Below are 15,080 nucleotides of genomic sequence, written 5' to 3'. Positions count from 1 at the left end.
AGAGCCTAGAGGCAAACAAGCATCTCAGCATCTTAACCACAAGCACATCCTCCCTCTGTGCTCACCCTCCAGCTTTAAACAGCAATAGTGGGGGGGGGTTTCTGTGTCAATGGGTTTGTTTCACTTTAACCTCTGCCTAATTTAATCAATAACTTGGATAAACTAGGTGGAAAAATAACCTGGGGAATTTTTTTTAAGTGATTTTGGGCTAAAAATGAAGGAAGCTTGGTTTCCTGCATTCTTTTCATTATTGCTTCATCTTAAGTTATTTCATCCAAATCTCTTCTCCATTCTTAAGCATCCCACGCACTGGATTCCATCCTCCAGTGTTGGCAGCGTCCCTGGATCCACAGTCCTGCCTCTGCAGAATTAGCCCTGTCCGTGGGATACTCTGCTCAATTGAGTATGGTAATCTCTACAGCTGTTAGCCTGGAGTGCTTATCTGATATTACCCCTGCTCATTTTTGTCCTAAACTTCTTACTGAGTAGGCCAGAAAGAAAATCAGTGTGTACTTTGCAGTCATATTGTGGTAAACAATTCATTGTGAGCTTCAAAAAGTGTCCAGCATTGTTTTTAAGTAAAGCAGGAGAGCGCTGCTGAGAGACTCCTCCTTGGAAGTGGAGTCTGGGACAGATGAATGGTTATAGCTCCATCTCAGCGGCTTGGGTGTTTGTTTTCTTCTTTTTTTTTTAACTATAAATAGAGGATTGCTATTAGACGGTATGTTAGTGTATCAGAATGTTCTAGATGCAAGACAATAATAATTCAGAGCAGCCAAACTAGGACCTTTTTTTTTTTCAAACTTCATAGGTATCGGGATGCCATGGATTTAATAATGGATTTGTAACTATTACAATGTTACTAATTTCTCTTATTGGAAGAAAATGATTGCTTTTCTAAACAAAAGTAGCACTGTGGGATATCAAGCAATTCACAAATTCCAGGTCCAAAAAAATTAATTTGGACACTTGGGGAACTGAGTATTTTGGCCACCTCAGTGCACATAGTCCAACAGCAAAAAGAACTTTTGGCCATTGTGAAGATCTATAAGGGCCTCTCGGATTCTGCTGTGGTGCTCACATTTTAATGCTGTGCTTTCTAAGATATACGTATTGGAGTAGAGGAAAGAAACTCTCAGGTTCTTTGCCTTGCTGTGTCATAGGAAGAAAATAAACTTTATGAAAAATACCATCTCCAGTAAGATTGTAGGCAATGTCTGACTGGTTAAACTTATGGAGAACATTCCTGTAGGCTGATGTTAGCTGCCATTTATTCCTAGCAGAAGGACTTTCAGATTAAGGGGAAATTATTTTATTCACGGTACTCACTAGTTCTTGGCCATTGACAGTTCATAGGAATTGCAGCACTGGTTGTTCTGTAACTTTTTCTTTGTAAAGAAAACCTGTTCTTCCATATTATTGATTAAAGGTGGGGCAGGGAGAAAGGCTGTTCATTGCTCTTAATAGGCCAATTTTTTAAAAGCTCTGATTGCAGGAGTTAGTATTACTTCTAACTTGATTGACCAAATGTCCTGAAGGAACTGCTCTTTTGTTTGTCAGCTTGCTGGGGCTTTTTAAGTAAACTTCCTGTCACTGTCCATTAAAAACAGAGCCCATTTGAGGTGTTGCAAATCACTTCATGAGGGAACTGAAGATGAAGTAATCAAGTTGCTCCAACATCAAGAATATTTAATTACATATTGAAGAGGCAGTGGTCTTCTCTGGCATTTGCTACTTTTAAGCAGAATTTCATAATTCAATATTCATTTGATGCTTTCCAATGATTATTTGGTATTAGGCACTTTTGAATATTCACAGTAGTTGTGCAAAATGCAATCCTGTCTAACTTCCTCTGTAAGATCTGATGCAGGCCCTTTCTTATGAGGAATAGATTGTTTTAACTTCACTTACTGCCAGTCGATTTGACAAATGACATCTTGGAAGAAGCTCAGTGCAAATCAGTGTTCAATGGAAATCTGGTATTGAGAGGAGATTTTGTCCTAGCTGCATTTGCTGCCCATTTCACACACACCTTCTAGGCCATTCCAGGAGGGGTAAGATGAGCAAAGAGCTCTGTGGGTGCAGTTATGGAGATCTGTGTGCCATGGAGGAGAGGCACCTCGGGGGTGCCCACAGGGCCAGCAGCTTCACCACACTCCTCTTTACAATCCTACTCTTATAAGAATTTTGGTTTGTTTTAGGCCAAAGACCTGCCGACATTCAAAGACAATGATTTTATTAATGATGGCCAAAAGATTCATATTGATGAGAATAACAAAAAGATGTTCCTTGAGAAACTCAAAAAGGATGTTGAGGTAAGAATGTGCCTGTTCAGTTACATGTGATTGAAATGTGTGGCAAATTATGGATATCCCAGGAAATCATACCTGTAATTAATTAATAAAAAGCTCTTGTTTATAAAACTGTAAACACTGACTGTTTTAAATGAAACACAATTTAAACTTTCAGGAGTTGATCACTGCTTTGCTGATGTGATAAATGGCTTGCTGCCATAGCTGGTTGCCATGCATTGTTCCTGCCTTGATGATGTGATGTTAAAATGATGGTACTGCTTAGTACTTAAATGCTTTACAAGCCTAGTGCTTCCAAATGCCCCCGAGAGAGAGGTGAGTATTGTTAGTTGTATTTTTCAGGTGGAGGTCCACCAGGGCTAAGGCCAAATACAGGCTGTAGTCCATAACAGAGGAGGAGTATCTCCCCTGCTCACAGCTGTGCATGCCCTTTTTGTTTCATATTAGTAATCCAGTTTTAAATCATTCCAAGTGTCACAACAGTAGAATGCTTCAGTAATCTAAACAGCAATTGGATTCTCATTAGCTTAATGTTGTCTTTCATATAAATTTGTATTTTACTTGGCTGAGTGTAGTAAATTCATGAAAGAAAAGTGTTAATGTATGATTTTAATTAAATATTTTTACTGATTTTGTTCATATCATAAATATCAGACTAATTTGTTCACACAACTTGCCTTTAGTTTGCATAATTTAAAATATCTTTCCTAAACACAGTATTTTGAAGCTTCATACTCAAAAACTAAAATCTGTTTTCAAGTAAAAAGGCAGATTTGGAAGAGACTTGATAGCAAAATGTGTCTGTGACTTAATAAGACTTTCAGCTATTTATATCAAAAGAGCTCTGTGAATTGGCTTTCCAAATTCTTCAAATTTTATCTCATTAGTTGTACAAAACAAAATATTGTTACTTTAGAATTTACCCAATAATTTGCTTCTGAGGAAATATAATTTCCCATCATAGTAACAATGGGAAATTTATGGTGGTGAGGATGATAAAAACATAAATATTTAGTGAAATATCAGTGTGTGTTTATTTTATATTTAAAATATTGTGCTCTACTGATGTCACAGCTCTAGAGATAAGTTTATTTGGGTTAAAATTTTGTGGTCTTTTAACATATACTGCTGTTGCTGACTGCTGCTTTTACAGCAAGTAGGTTGCAGATATTATCTTAAGTGTGTGGAAGGAATGTGGAAGATACTTTCTTACCCCAAAAAGTAGATTGTGTATGATCTATATCATTTACCAGACTGGGACTATAATGGCAGATTCCAGATTATGACTTGAGAGGCTGGTTTTATGGGTTTGAAGTTTATACAGAGAAATGTTTAATATCCATGTAAACCACTAGTGTGAGGTGATCTGGCTCCTTATTTTGACAATGGCAAGCTATTCTTTAACCTTGTTTTTCTTTTGTTGGTTCTTTTTGCCCTTATTAGATGACTGATAGACACACTTTGTAACCAGTGTGTAAAAGCTCACATTTCACTACAATGAAGAGAAATGCACAACACTTGGTATATGATTATCTCATCAGACAGTATTTATAGTTAAACGTATCATGGAGTACTATTCTCAGCTATATAGCTTTATATCTGTTCTTGTTTTTCATTAAGATTTGTTTCCATATTTCTCTTCTAATCTATATCTATGTCCCCTTCCTATGTTCAAACACAAGTTATTACTGCTGTTTTGATGTCCCCTTGTCTGTTTTCCCATCTCCTTACTCCATTGCAGGTGTCCTGAGAAAAACTACATATTTTTCCCATTTTAAATCAGTTGGTTTTTTTTCCTTGTGCTGATCTCCCTAAGTCTTTTTGTTGTTAGCAGCAGCAAATTTTTTTCCAAGAGCCATTCTCTTCTAATTTGTAGCTCACTGGTTTTTTTCCCAAGAGTCCATTCTCTTTCATACTGTTCTGTGTTATTATTGGTAGATTTTTTTTTCCCTGTATTTACCAAGTAGTGAATAATATGCCTGGAGTTCTTCTGCCCCATTGCCTTAGGCCAGTCTCATTTGTTTGTATTGTATATTGTTGTGCATCATCTCATCAAACTTAGATCTCTTCCAGTCTTGTGAGAATCTATTGTTTTATTATATTGAAATGAATTATACTGAAATCTTTAAAAAACAGTTTCTTGTTCTTCTTAAAACCTCCTCTCAATCTCACAATATTTCTTCTAGCACTTGAATCTACAGTTATCTCCAGCTCATCTCTTTTCTCAGAATCAGATTTTGACAAACTGGAGTTTCTCATTACCTAGTATTTTATCTTTTTCATCACCATCACTCTTTCTCTGCCAGAGTCTAGCTCAAGTGCCTTCTTCCCTGGTTTGCTCTAACTTCCTTTTTATAACCACTTAGAGTTTATAAAAATCGAAGCTTTTTATTTTCAGCCACTTTCTCTGCATACCACAAGCATGGGCTTCACAAGTTTGAAATCACAGTACTGCTTTTAAGCTGCAGCACTGCTCTGTCCTGCCTGTCCTTTGCCCCCTTGAGCTGTTTACCCCATTTTCCTGTTTTTATACCTTTCTTATTTCCATCCTCCTCTTTCTGCCTAATGCTGTTCTCCTGAACTAAAATAACTCTTTGTTTGTACATAGAGTGTATTTATCTTTCAATTTCCTAAAATCTCCCATCCTTATTCTTTATTCAAAAACCACTCTTTCGTTCACGTACATGTTTTGCTTTCATGGTGTAAATCACGAGCCTGTCACTGTGAAGAGAATCCAACATCATTTCATGTCTTCAGGGTGTGAAACTTCACAGCTTTCCACTGCAAGAATATTTGGACATTTTTTCATGATTCTTTAGTAAGACATAAAAGGATTGAGAGGGTGGGTTCCACTCCAGATCATAGCACCTGATAGCACAGAGGCTGCTCTGGACACTGAGCAGTGACAGAGCAGTCTCCACCTCAAGTGCTGTGTGTGGTTTTGGGCACCACAACATAAGGAAGTTGTCCAAAGGAGGGCAGAGAGGATGATGCCACAGCACCAAGCCTGACAGAGTTCAAGAAGCATTTGGTCAATATTCTCAGGCACGTGGTGTGACTCTTGGGGATGTTTCTGTACAGCAGGGCCAAGAGTTGCACTTGATGATCCTTGGGGGTCACTTCCAACCCAGGCTATTCTATGAATCTAATTTAACTGAAACATGAGTCAGGAGTAACAGTTGTCAGCTTGCAAACACACTGTCTTCACTACTCACAGATTTTTTTCCTGGAGGCTTTTGGAAGAGTGGGCTACAGAATAAGATTCAAGTAATTTGTGTGCTGCTAATACATTTTAGTAAAATCAGGTACCTCTTTGATAGCTTTATCACTTAATCTTCCCTTTTGCTCTCTCTCAGATGTGCCTTAGAAGTTTTTTTCAGTTGGTGGCACCTTTTTGTAAGTGGAGCTTATGTTTTTCAGCAATATTGATAGACTGCTTATTATCGCTTTCTAGTTCCTTGCTCAGTTAAAACTCATGGACTACAGCTTGCTGGTTGGAATTCATGATGTTGAAAGAGCTGAACAGGAAGAAATAGAGTGTGAAGAGAATGATGGAGAAGAGGAAGGTGAAAGTGATGGGACCCACCCTATTGGAACCCCTCCAGACAGTCCAGGAAATACACTGAACAGCTCACTGCCTTTGGCTCCAGGGGAATTTGATCCAGCTATTGATGTTTATGGAATAAAATCCCATGAAAGTAAGCAGTAAGAAATATTTTTATGTTAAGGTGGTTTGATCCTTGCATCAGAATTCTAAAGTCCTCAGAATGATGTAAAGGCAATGCAAACTGAATGACAGAAGTTCACTGTGTGGAAAAGGAAATTAACTCTTTGGTGGCAGCAGAAAGGAGAAGATTTCTATAATGCTTAGCTGTTCTGGTTCACCGGTTCTTCAGCAGTTAATTCATGGGGTTTTCGTTCCTTTCAGGAAGTCTAGTAACTGTAATTGGTCTTTTCTGGCAGATAACACAGTCTAAAAAGAATGAGAAAAGCAGTGTTCCAAGTTATATTTCAGTTTTTTTGGTTGCTTTTTGAAAATTTGTGCAGTCATACCCAATTTCTGTGTTGCAGCTAAGAAAGCCATCATAAGGAATGTGTAAGAAGCCTGAAACTGAGTTGAATGTTAGTGTGTAAAATTAAGTATAACTGGGTACCTGTGGCTGTTCAATACAGGAAAGTTACCTTTTCTTTTTGTCTATAAGCATTGACATGCATAAATGCATGGTTTTATTCATTAAAAAAATATGATCTTAAGCTGCACCAGAGGAAGTTTAGGTTAGATGTCAGGAAAATATTCTTCACTGAAAGCATTATTGGGCACCAGAATTGTCTGCCCAGGTTCATGGTGGAGTCACTATCCATATACATGTTTAAAAAAAGACTGGATGTGGCACTCAGTGCCTTGTTTTAGTTGATGAGGAGGTGTCAGGTCACAGGTTGGACTTGATGATCTCAAAGGTCTTTTCCAGCCTAGTTCATTCTGTAATTCTCATTGTTGACACAGAAACATTACCTTTCATATATAATTTCATAGTTTTTCCACAAAGATGAAACCCACATTGCCTTAACTGAGCAATAATTTCTATTTCTGTATGCTAGTTTTTTATTTTACACCCGTTTAGGGGATTTTGCATTATATATGAGTGCAGTTAAACTCTGAATTAAGGACAGCTTGAGCTTGTGGTTTTTGCACATCTTGATTATGACTGACATTGACCTGTCTTAGCTGCTGATTGAGATGTACCAAGTCTTCTTTGATAGAAGGAGTACTCGTTGTTAAGATGTTTCAGAAGTCCTTCTTACTGCCCTGTTTGCTGTTGGCAGATGCTCCCAGGAAGGAGGTGTACTTCATGGCCATTATTGACATTCTTACTCATTATGATGCAAAAAAGAAAGCTGCCCATGCTGCAAAGACAGTAAAGCATGGGGTAAGTATCTGGGTTGGTTTCTTCCTCTTACTCCATTTATATTCATGCATTTTTGTTTAGTGCCATGATACTGGACAGTTCAGTAAAGCTAGGGACAGGGGAAATAAATCCTACATTACATACTGAGAATGGAACTCCTTTTTCAGCTGTGTGCACAGCTTTCTCACCCACAAAGAGCTCTAGTGAGATGCTTTTTAAGACTTTGTCCTAAATTTGTGAGATGCACCTTGTTCTTGTAAACAAAGCTGTTCACCACTCTATGAAAGCTGTCATGAATCTAATTTCAGATGCAGGGCCCTAATGATGGTTTCATTGTTGGGTACAGCCTGCTGAAAGTTACTTCTTCAGCATATAACGTGGCTCACTCTAGAAGACTTCTTCAGAAAAAAAAGTACAATTTACAAAATCAGGCATAAAAATATCGTTTACGTATTAAATACTCAGAGACTGTTCAGTGAAGGCTTCTGCTTGACTGCCCTTATTTAATTTTGACTGAAATTGCTGCTTAGCAGCAGACACCAAAGAGCCATGGTGAAACAGCCCAGTCTTCCAGATTTATGATTTATGTCTACTATTATCACTCCTGTGGTGATTTAACATTCAAATTTCATAAACTTCTTAAAAAGAGCATATTCATTCATGAGGCTTAAATCCCTCCTGTGTCTAAGTATCTAAAGGGTCAGGGCATTGTGAGAAATTTCAGGCAAAGGGCTCTGGGCTTTTTAGTTACAGTAGAGAATGATATGACCTGCAAAGGGCTGTGGGAGGTATTTTTTGTCTCTCTAAAGCAATGCACTCATTATTCTCTGCTTTCTGGGCAGCTGAAAGTTGATGCAGAACATATGCAGCCATTATCTGGCAATTATTATTGAACTTTGAAAGCAGCAGACTTTAAAAACTCACACTTCTGGCTTAAATAACAGATAGAAATATGTTGTGAGTAACAGCTATGATTATTGGAGCTGATAGTGATTAGAACTTATTACAGAACATTACTTTCATACATTCATTTTGTTTATTTCTCTGTCTCCATCCTGAGCCACAAGAGACTGAAGTTCATTCATTAATTGCATGCATGCAACTTGCCTCTTTTCTAAAACAGGAAAAATATAAATAAAAATGTGGGTAAGGCTTTGAAAAACTCAAGTAAAAATATTAATGAAATCATGACTTCATTGAAATAACAATTGTATGGCTTATTCAGTGAGTCCAGATTTAAATGCATAAACATGGAAAAGGTGTTACTCTTGCCATGTATTTCAAACCAGGCTACGTAGCATTCAGATAACAATACATGTTGCACAACTGTTGACATGCCAAATGTAAGTATGGGAATTCAGTCTTTCCTGTATGAAGGCACTGCTGCTCTAGAGACCAGAATCTGCTGGTGAATCAGTGGGTAGCGTGGCTAATGTGCTGTAAAAATTCATACAGAAGACTGAAGTACAATGAAAGTAAAGAGAAGCATGGAAAGTAAAAAGAAAATTTTTCTGAAATGGAAGATAGCTGCCACAGGGGTGAGTACTGATTATCAGTGTCCTCCTGTGAAGCCTAAAAAGGCACCAGTAAGATTCTGCTTGCGGGCCACAATTTACAGTTTGTGTTTCTAGTCTCTGGTTCTGAAAACTGCACATGAAATTTATTAACATCCTCAATGACAAAAGCATCAAATAAAACACTGGTTCTTCCTTCTTTCTTCTCTTGTCCCAATTCTCTGTATAGGCTGGTGCAGAAATTTCAACTGTTAATCCAGAACAGTATTCAAAGCGCTTCTTGGACTTTATTGCCAACATCTTGACGTAACCTATCATGTTACATAGGACAGACACAAGACCTGGGGACAGCAGCAGTGGCTACAAGTGTAGGGAAAAAAAGGAACTCAGAGAAGCACTCATCTTACAGAAAGCAACCCCTTTGTTTACATCTGCTGGCAAAGATGACTGAAGTGGGGTGGAGTACTCGCTTTAACAGCTGCCTGATATTCCCAGCATAGTTCTAGCTATTTCTGACTCTTTTGTGTGTGCAAAAAAAAAAAAAATTTAAAATAATTTAAATAAATAGAACAGCTTACTCAGAGTGCACTGTGACAGTAATACTCTGATGCTACCAGCTGAAATGGAATAAATGAACAAAGAGGTGTGGGGTGGGGGTGGGGAAGAGTAAATGCATGTTAAATTTACAATATTGATATCAAATTGTAAACTGTGGATCAGTTTATATTTTGAAAAAAGATACATGACAGTATTCTTCATGATGATGATGGTGATAATAATGAAGACCTTACTGCGAATGTTACACTTACACCCTGCGCACTGGCACTCCTTAAAAACACAGCTGCAACAGCCCTTGGTGCCGGAGGCTTTTCCCATTTGGTTCCTAGCAGTTGGGTTTTTCCTTTTCTTTCCTCCCTCTCCCTTTTTTTGTCTTCTTTTTCAGCACATTGCATCAGGAAGTTCAGCCTCTCAGACATCTGAGAGCTGGCATCTCTTACCTTACAAAGAGCTAACATAATTCATGCTATGTGTACATTTTTGCTATAGTAAACTTACGTTAAGGGAAAACTTTGCTTATTTCTCTTTGTTACCTGAAGTTTTCATTTGTTTTATATTCTTGCAATATAGGAACTAATAATGTTACAAGTGTAAAAGTAGCTTATCTGAAGAAGCGCATAGTTTTGGGCAATAGTTGCTTCATCTTCTACCCATCCTGAAAAATGTGCACACTGATAGAAATTCCATTCCCTTGTCATTGACTGGGAATTTGAAGTTTAAATGCTTATGTTGTACTGTTGAAATAGCAGTATTTTATTATAGATTATCCCTTGAAAAATGAACCCTGAATTTTACTGTTTACATTATTTGGAAAGCAGGGATATTTCTGAATTTCAGAGCCGTGTACAATATAAGATTTTGAGTTTACATGTAAAGTTATTTTGCAGTACAAATGAAGTAATGTTTGTCATCTTCCAAGAGGTAATGTGCAGTAGTGTACTAAAGTGAATGTCTCGCTCACCTCCATGATAGACTCTTTTACAATAAAATGCGAAAGGATATTTTGGAGGGATTTTTCCCAAGGTTGTCTTTCAGCAACAAAATGACCTGTCCTACCATTGACTCAGTTTTGATTGTATAGTACATTGCCTGAAACTGTGCTGATCATGTTTAACTTGTTTAAAATTTTTTAACAACATTGTATTCCTTCTCCTCTTGTATTTTTCCCTGAAAGACTCCATGCTTGAAAGAGACAAATTTACATATGCTTAAAAGTTTATCTACTTATACACTGTGCTAAAGCTGTGCCTTTAAAATTTCTTTATTGAAATTGTTAGATTTTGTAGGCAACATAAGAGAAGTCAAACCTCCCTCTCATTGTTTCTAACTGGGATCAGGAGTGCCAGCATGCCTTCTCCATAACCAATGTCAGTGCTGCTCAGCCTGCAACTGTGCATAACCCGTGTTGTGGTTCACTGCAGAGGAGCCCCTGCAACAGCAACCCCTTAATGACACTTCCAGTGGCCAAAGGCAATACTATCCCTGTTGCTGTGTACTAATTTTTCTTCCTTTCCCCGACCTTTCCCACAGGGTTTTTTTGTTACGTTTGACTTAGTGATGTCTGCAGCACTGTAATGTATGTGTATACTTTTGTATTGTATGTATTTAAATAAGTTGGTACTGTGGCTTGATTTTTTTTTTGTCCTCTCCCTAAACACCCTGGTTGTCTGCGTTCTCACCCAAGTTTCGTTTTCTGAAGCTTCTGAAGGTATGAGGCCACAGGGAGACCCTGGAGTAAAAATAAGGTACTCAGAGTACATATTTAATTGCGGCCAACGAGTGTACATTTTAGCCCATTTTAGACATTTATAGCAAAGCATTCTTTTTGTCTGTGTAGCATTTTTGTCACTCACTCTTGTCGATAAACTGTTTATTTGGACAGGGCAAGGAAGACTCATTATTGTGTATGTTAGTGCTTAGATTACACTCCAAACATGAGCAAGGCTTTATAAAATAAAGCACTTTGATGACTCACTAGGTAAATCCTTTGTTCTTGTGTTTCACCTGTGGTTTTGATTGCTTACAGATGAATTTTGGATATTAAATGCCTGTATCACAAAGGAAAAAAAGTAAGACAAAATTTAAACTTGAGATTTTTCACTAGATTTTAACATGCTTCTATGCTTACTTTAAGGGGCTTGAATCATTTAGTCTCTGGGGTTTTGGGCTGAGACTGGCTCTGAGAGCGAATACTGAGGTTTGTAATTGGCAAATCTGTGGAGTAAATCCTAGTATTAATAACAAAACAGCAAGATCATCCACAATAGTTAATTGATAGAAGGATCGGCAGAACTTTTCTAGCTGTGATCTTATGCTAAACCAATTTTTCAAGTATTTGGGAATAAGTCCAGACTTTCATGGGAAGGGGGGAGGGATTTTTATTCCAGAATTTCAAGACTTTGATTGTCAGGGCTTTCAGCCTGTGGTACCCATTGTGGGCAAATGGCAGAAAAGTGTCTTTTTGTCTTTGTTCTGACTTAACTTTTAATTCTTTCATTACATTTATCACTTTCTGTTTTTTTCAGTTTATTGCACAGATGTAGCAAAACAATATTTTCAGCAGTATTACATGTAAAATACATGACTGAATTCATGATAAAGTAGATGTACCCCAAAGACAAGGTGGCTGAAGAGCTATTTTATTAAAAGTAGGTGAAATGATAGAGACTGGAGAGATTCACTTTCTTAATTACTCACTTAATGATGTCTCTAGTAATCTAAGGTTGCACTTCACACAGCTGCTCCAGCTGCTGAGAGTTCAGTGTGACCATGGTGCTCAAGGAATGCTGCTCAGATTATGTGGACCATTAGCCACGGTGGGCAGCAAGCAGCTGCAGGACCCTGTCTTTAGCAGAAGTGTGTACATGGCAATGTGTAAGAAAAGGTTATCTTTCCTGAAGGCAGTGATGATATTCCATGTAGGAGATCCAGCTGGCTCGTCAATGCAAGGACTGCAACAAAATAAATAATTAAATTTAAAATTCTTGGAAACAATAATTTTCTATGTCAACTATATAACCTAAACGTGTAATCTGAATTTCCAGCTCCCTCCCTTGTGCACAATTCTTTTCCAAAGTAATACTAGTTAGCAAGTCCCTGCATGAAGTGGGACCATTGCATTCTGATGCAAAGCCTGCCTTTATCCACTGTCTGCTCTCTATATGTGCTGTCCCTTTGGTTTCTCTCAAACTCATACAGTTAATGGGGGAAAAAATATAAAAATAGAGAGCAGTTAACTTAAAGGAGAAATCTGTTTCACCTCTGTCTGTCCTGATTTCTCTGTGGCAGGAATTGTTTCTGGCAATCAGCATATCCCTTACAATGCCAAGTGACAAAGGCCTTGTGTGTGAGGTGAAATCATTAACAATTGCTTTATTAAAACTGTTAAAACACAGGTCTGGAGAGGAGTTGAAGAGGTAATTATAATCTGTCCCAGAGCAGTTGAGCTGTAAATAAACATTGGTGAAAATAGGGTTAATCTTTTCCAGGGAGCTATTTCCATGTCTGCCCTGTGCTATCTCTTCCCATGCCTCGCTAGCTCTATCATTACAAAGAATTTTTTTTCTAAAATCTTACCTGACTACATTACTATGCTTTAAGCTCATTAATATTTGTTCTATCTACAGTGGACTCTAAGAACAGTTTATTCTCTTCTTCTTCCAGTTTCTCTTAATGTGATCCTGCTTCTATGTACTGAACAATGTAAATATTAGCTTTTGCACATTTTAAATTGAATATTCCCTCTCTTATTTAACAAAATTATTAGAATGGTTTGAGCAAGGCAGAATGGCCTATTCAATTTTCTGTAATGCCTAATTTAAAAAAAAAAAAAGTTAAAATGGTGCTTCTTGAATTTCTGTTTTGAGAATTTCATAGCCATTCATTTACCATCTACTAAAAAAAATTGTCATAATTGCTGTGTGCACCAAGTGCAGTTTCAAAATGAGCACAGCTAATCTTTGGCTGTAGTTGTTGCTGTAACTGCAATAAAATACTGCTTTTCCCTTTTCCCAAACTAAACAATATTGCAATCTTAGCTTTTCTCATCACACTCCCTTTCCACAGCTTCCTGTCTGATCTCTGTTAGTGATAGTCAAAATAAAATAATTATTTGGCCATAAGTATTAAGATACAAAAAATACTTATTACAAGGTGGCAGAAATTCATTCTTACCCAGCACTCTGAATATTTGTAGGCATTTTAGTTATTGCCCAATATGCTTTGAGTGCATAAAAAGCTTCTACTTTATTTCAACTCAATCTGATTCATTCATAGTGACTCATTTTATTTAGCAATGTGTGTCCTATTGGAATAAATGGTGTTTGTGTAAGAACCTTGTGTTTTGAAGAGGTTTAGCACTTCCACACAAGCCTGGAAGGTAATTTAACTCATTACATTTCTGGTATTTCACCTTGCCCAAGGCCAAAACACTTTCTTTTCCATTTTATGTATTTTTAAGTGGATGCATAAAGCCATTTTGTTACAAGAATATCTCAGTCACTCTAATGTTTAGAGTGCATGTGTTCTACGAAGGCAGAGGGAAGGGCTAGCTCCAGTGGCTGGGCTGACAACAATTCTGGTTTGTCTTCCATCACCTGAGGATAACAGGGTCACATTTGATTCTGTTTAAGAGAAAATCCTGTGTTCCCAGGATGTGCCTGTTTATCCCAGCACCTTGGATTTGAGTGATACAAAAGAATCCTTTCTGCCAAATAGGTCTGATTAATTAGTGCCTACTTCAACCAGGCATGTTATGCTAAATTGAACTTTACATTCTGGGTCAGGTCCCTATCTTCTTTCACACTGTGGAACTGCATAACAAAACCAAGTAAGTCTTAGATAGAAATTTATTTGTACATGAGCTGCGCCAAAGACTTTGTATTTAAGATATTAAAATATCAAATTATACTGTGCAATGATGATCATCTGTTCATAAGGGTAGACTGGAAAGAATCTGCTTGTGGTTAAGCAGTGATATGCATGCTCACCTGCTTAGTACTGCTCTGCTGCTTCAGTCAGCAAAGATCTGTGTGGCAGGAATTGCAGTGTTTGATCTGATCACGCTGTGAACATTGCTCTGGAGCAGAAGTTTGCAAGTCGTGTTTCACATGCCACAGGCTGCAGCATCTCTGTGCTGGGCTGCTCTTTCACCCAGGATGCAGGAGAGTGGGGTGGCACTGAGTCAGCTGAAGGAGAGAAAGCTGAGTGCATTTGTGGCCTTGAAACTGGACCCAGCAGTACAATGATGCTTTTGGAGGTCCTGGTCTGGAGGGAGAAAAACGTGTTTTCTGTACAATGCGGTGACTGGTCACAGCCAGCACGGCTTCATTAGAGGAAAGTGCTGCTCATCAAACCTGATTTCCTCTTGTGCAAGGTAACCCATGGGGTTGATCCAGGGGAGCGGTTGATGTAACGAGATTTTTGGATTTCAGTAAAGCTTTCAGTGCTGTCTCTCACAGTGTCCTTCTGCACAAGATGTCCAGCTCACAGCTGGATAAACACATCATGTGATGGGTGAGCAGCCGGCTCACGGGTCAGGCACAAAGGGTTACAGAGAATGGAGTGACATCAGACTGGGGACCTGTCACTGGGGTTCCATAGATTGCAGTAACAAGGGTTTGGGATAAGGGGAGAGCACAAACCAAAAAACCTTTTCTGAAGTGACAAGGAAGAGACAGTACTGAGCCTAGTGAAGAAATAAAGCTCAAAATAAGAAACAAAATGCAAAGAAGCAGCACTGGGGTTGGTCTTATCTGCTTCTGCTCTGGGGTCAGGAAGGACAGTCCCTT

At 38.1% G+C, this 15,080-nt stretch overlaps 1 protein-coding gene across 1 annotated transcript in view; it reads left to right on the top strand.

Annotated features, from left to right (window-relative positions):
- The window catches only part of PIP4K2A (phosphatidylinositol-5-phosphate 4-kinase type 2 alpha), a 107,306-nt gene extending 96,032 nt beyond the window's left edge, over window positions 1-11,274 (top strand). Inside the window, exons 7-10 of the mRNA XM_041408661.1 lie at window positions 2,202-2,315; window positions 5,767-6,010; window positions 7,137-7,240; window positions 8,963-11,274. Of these exons, the coding sequence (XP_041264595.1) occupies window positions 2,202-2,315; window positions 5,767-6,010; window positions 7,137-7,240; window positions 8,963-9,043 (543 nt within the window). The 3' untranslated portion in view covers window positions 9,044-11,274. The remainder of the gene's footprint in view (window positions 1-2,201; window positions 2,316-5,766; window positions 6,011-7,136; window positions 7,241-8,962) is intronic.
- The last annotated feature ends 3,806 nt before the right edge of the window (window positions 11,275-15,080 follow it).

The sequence above is a fragment of the Onychostruthus taczanowskii genome, unplaced genomic scaffold, assembly GCF_017590055.1.
Source record: "Onychostruthus taczanowskii isolate IOZ18803 unplaced genomic scaffold, ASM1759005v1 scaffold3, whole genome shotgun sequence".
Classification (NCBI taxonomy): domain Eukaryota; kingdom Metazoa; phylum Chordata; class Aves; order Passeriformes; family Passeridae; genus Onychostruthus; species Onychostruthus taczanowskii.
This window is presented reverse-complemented; position numbering and strand designations above follow the sequence as displayed.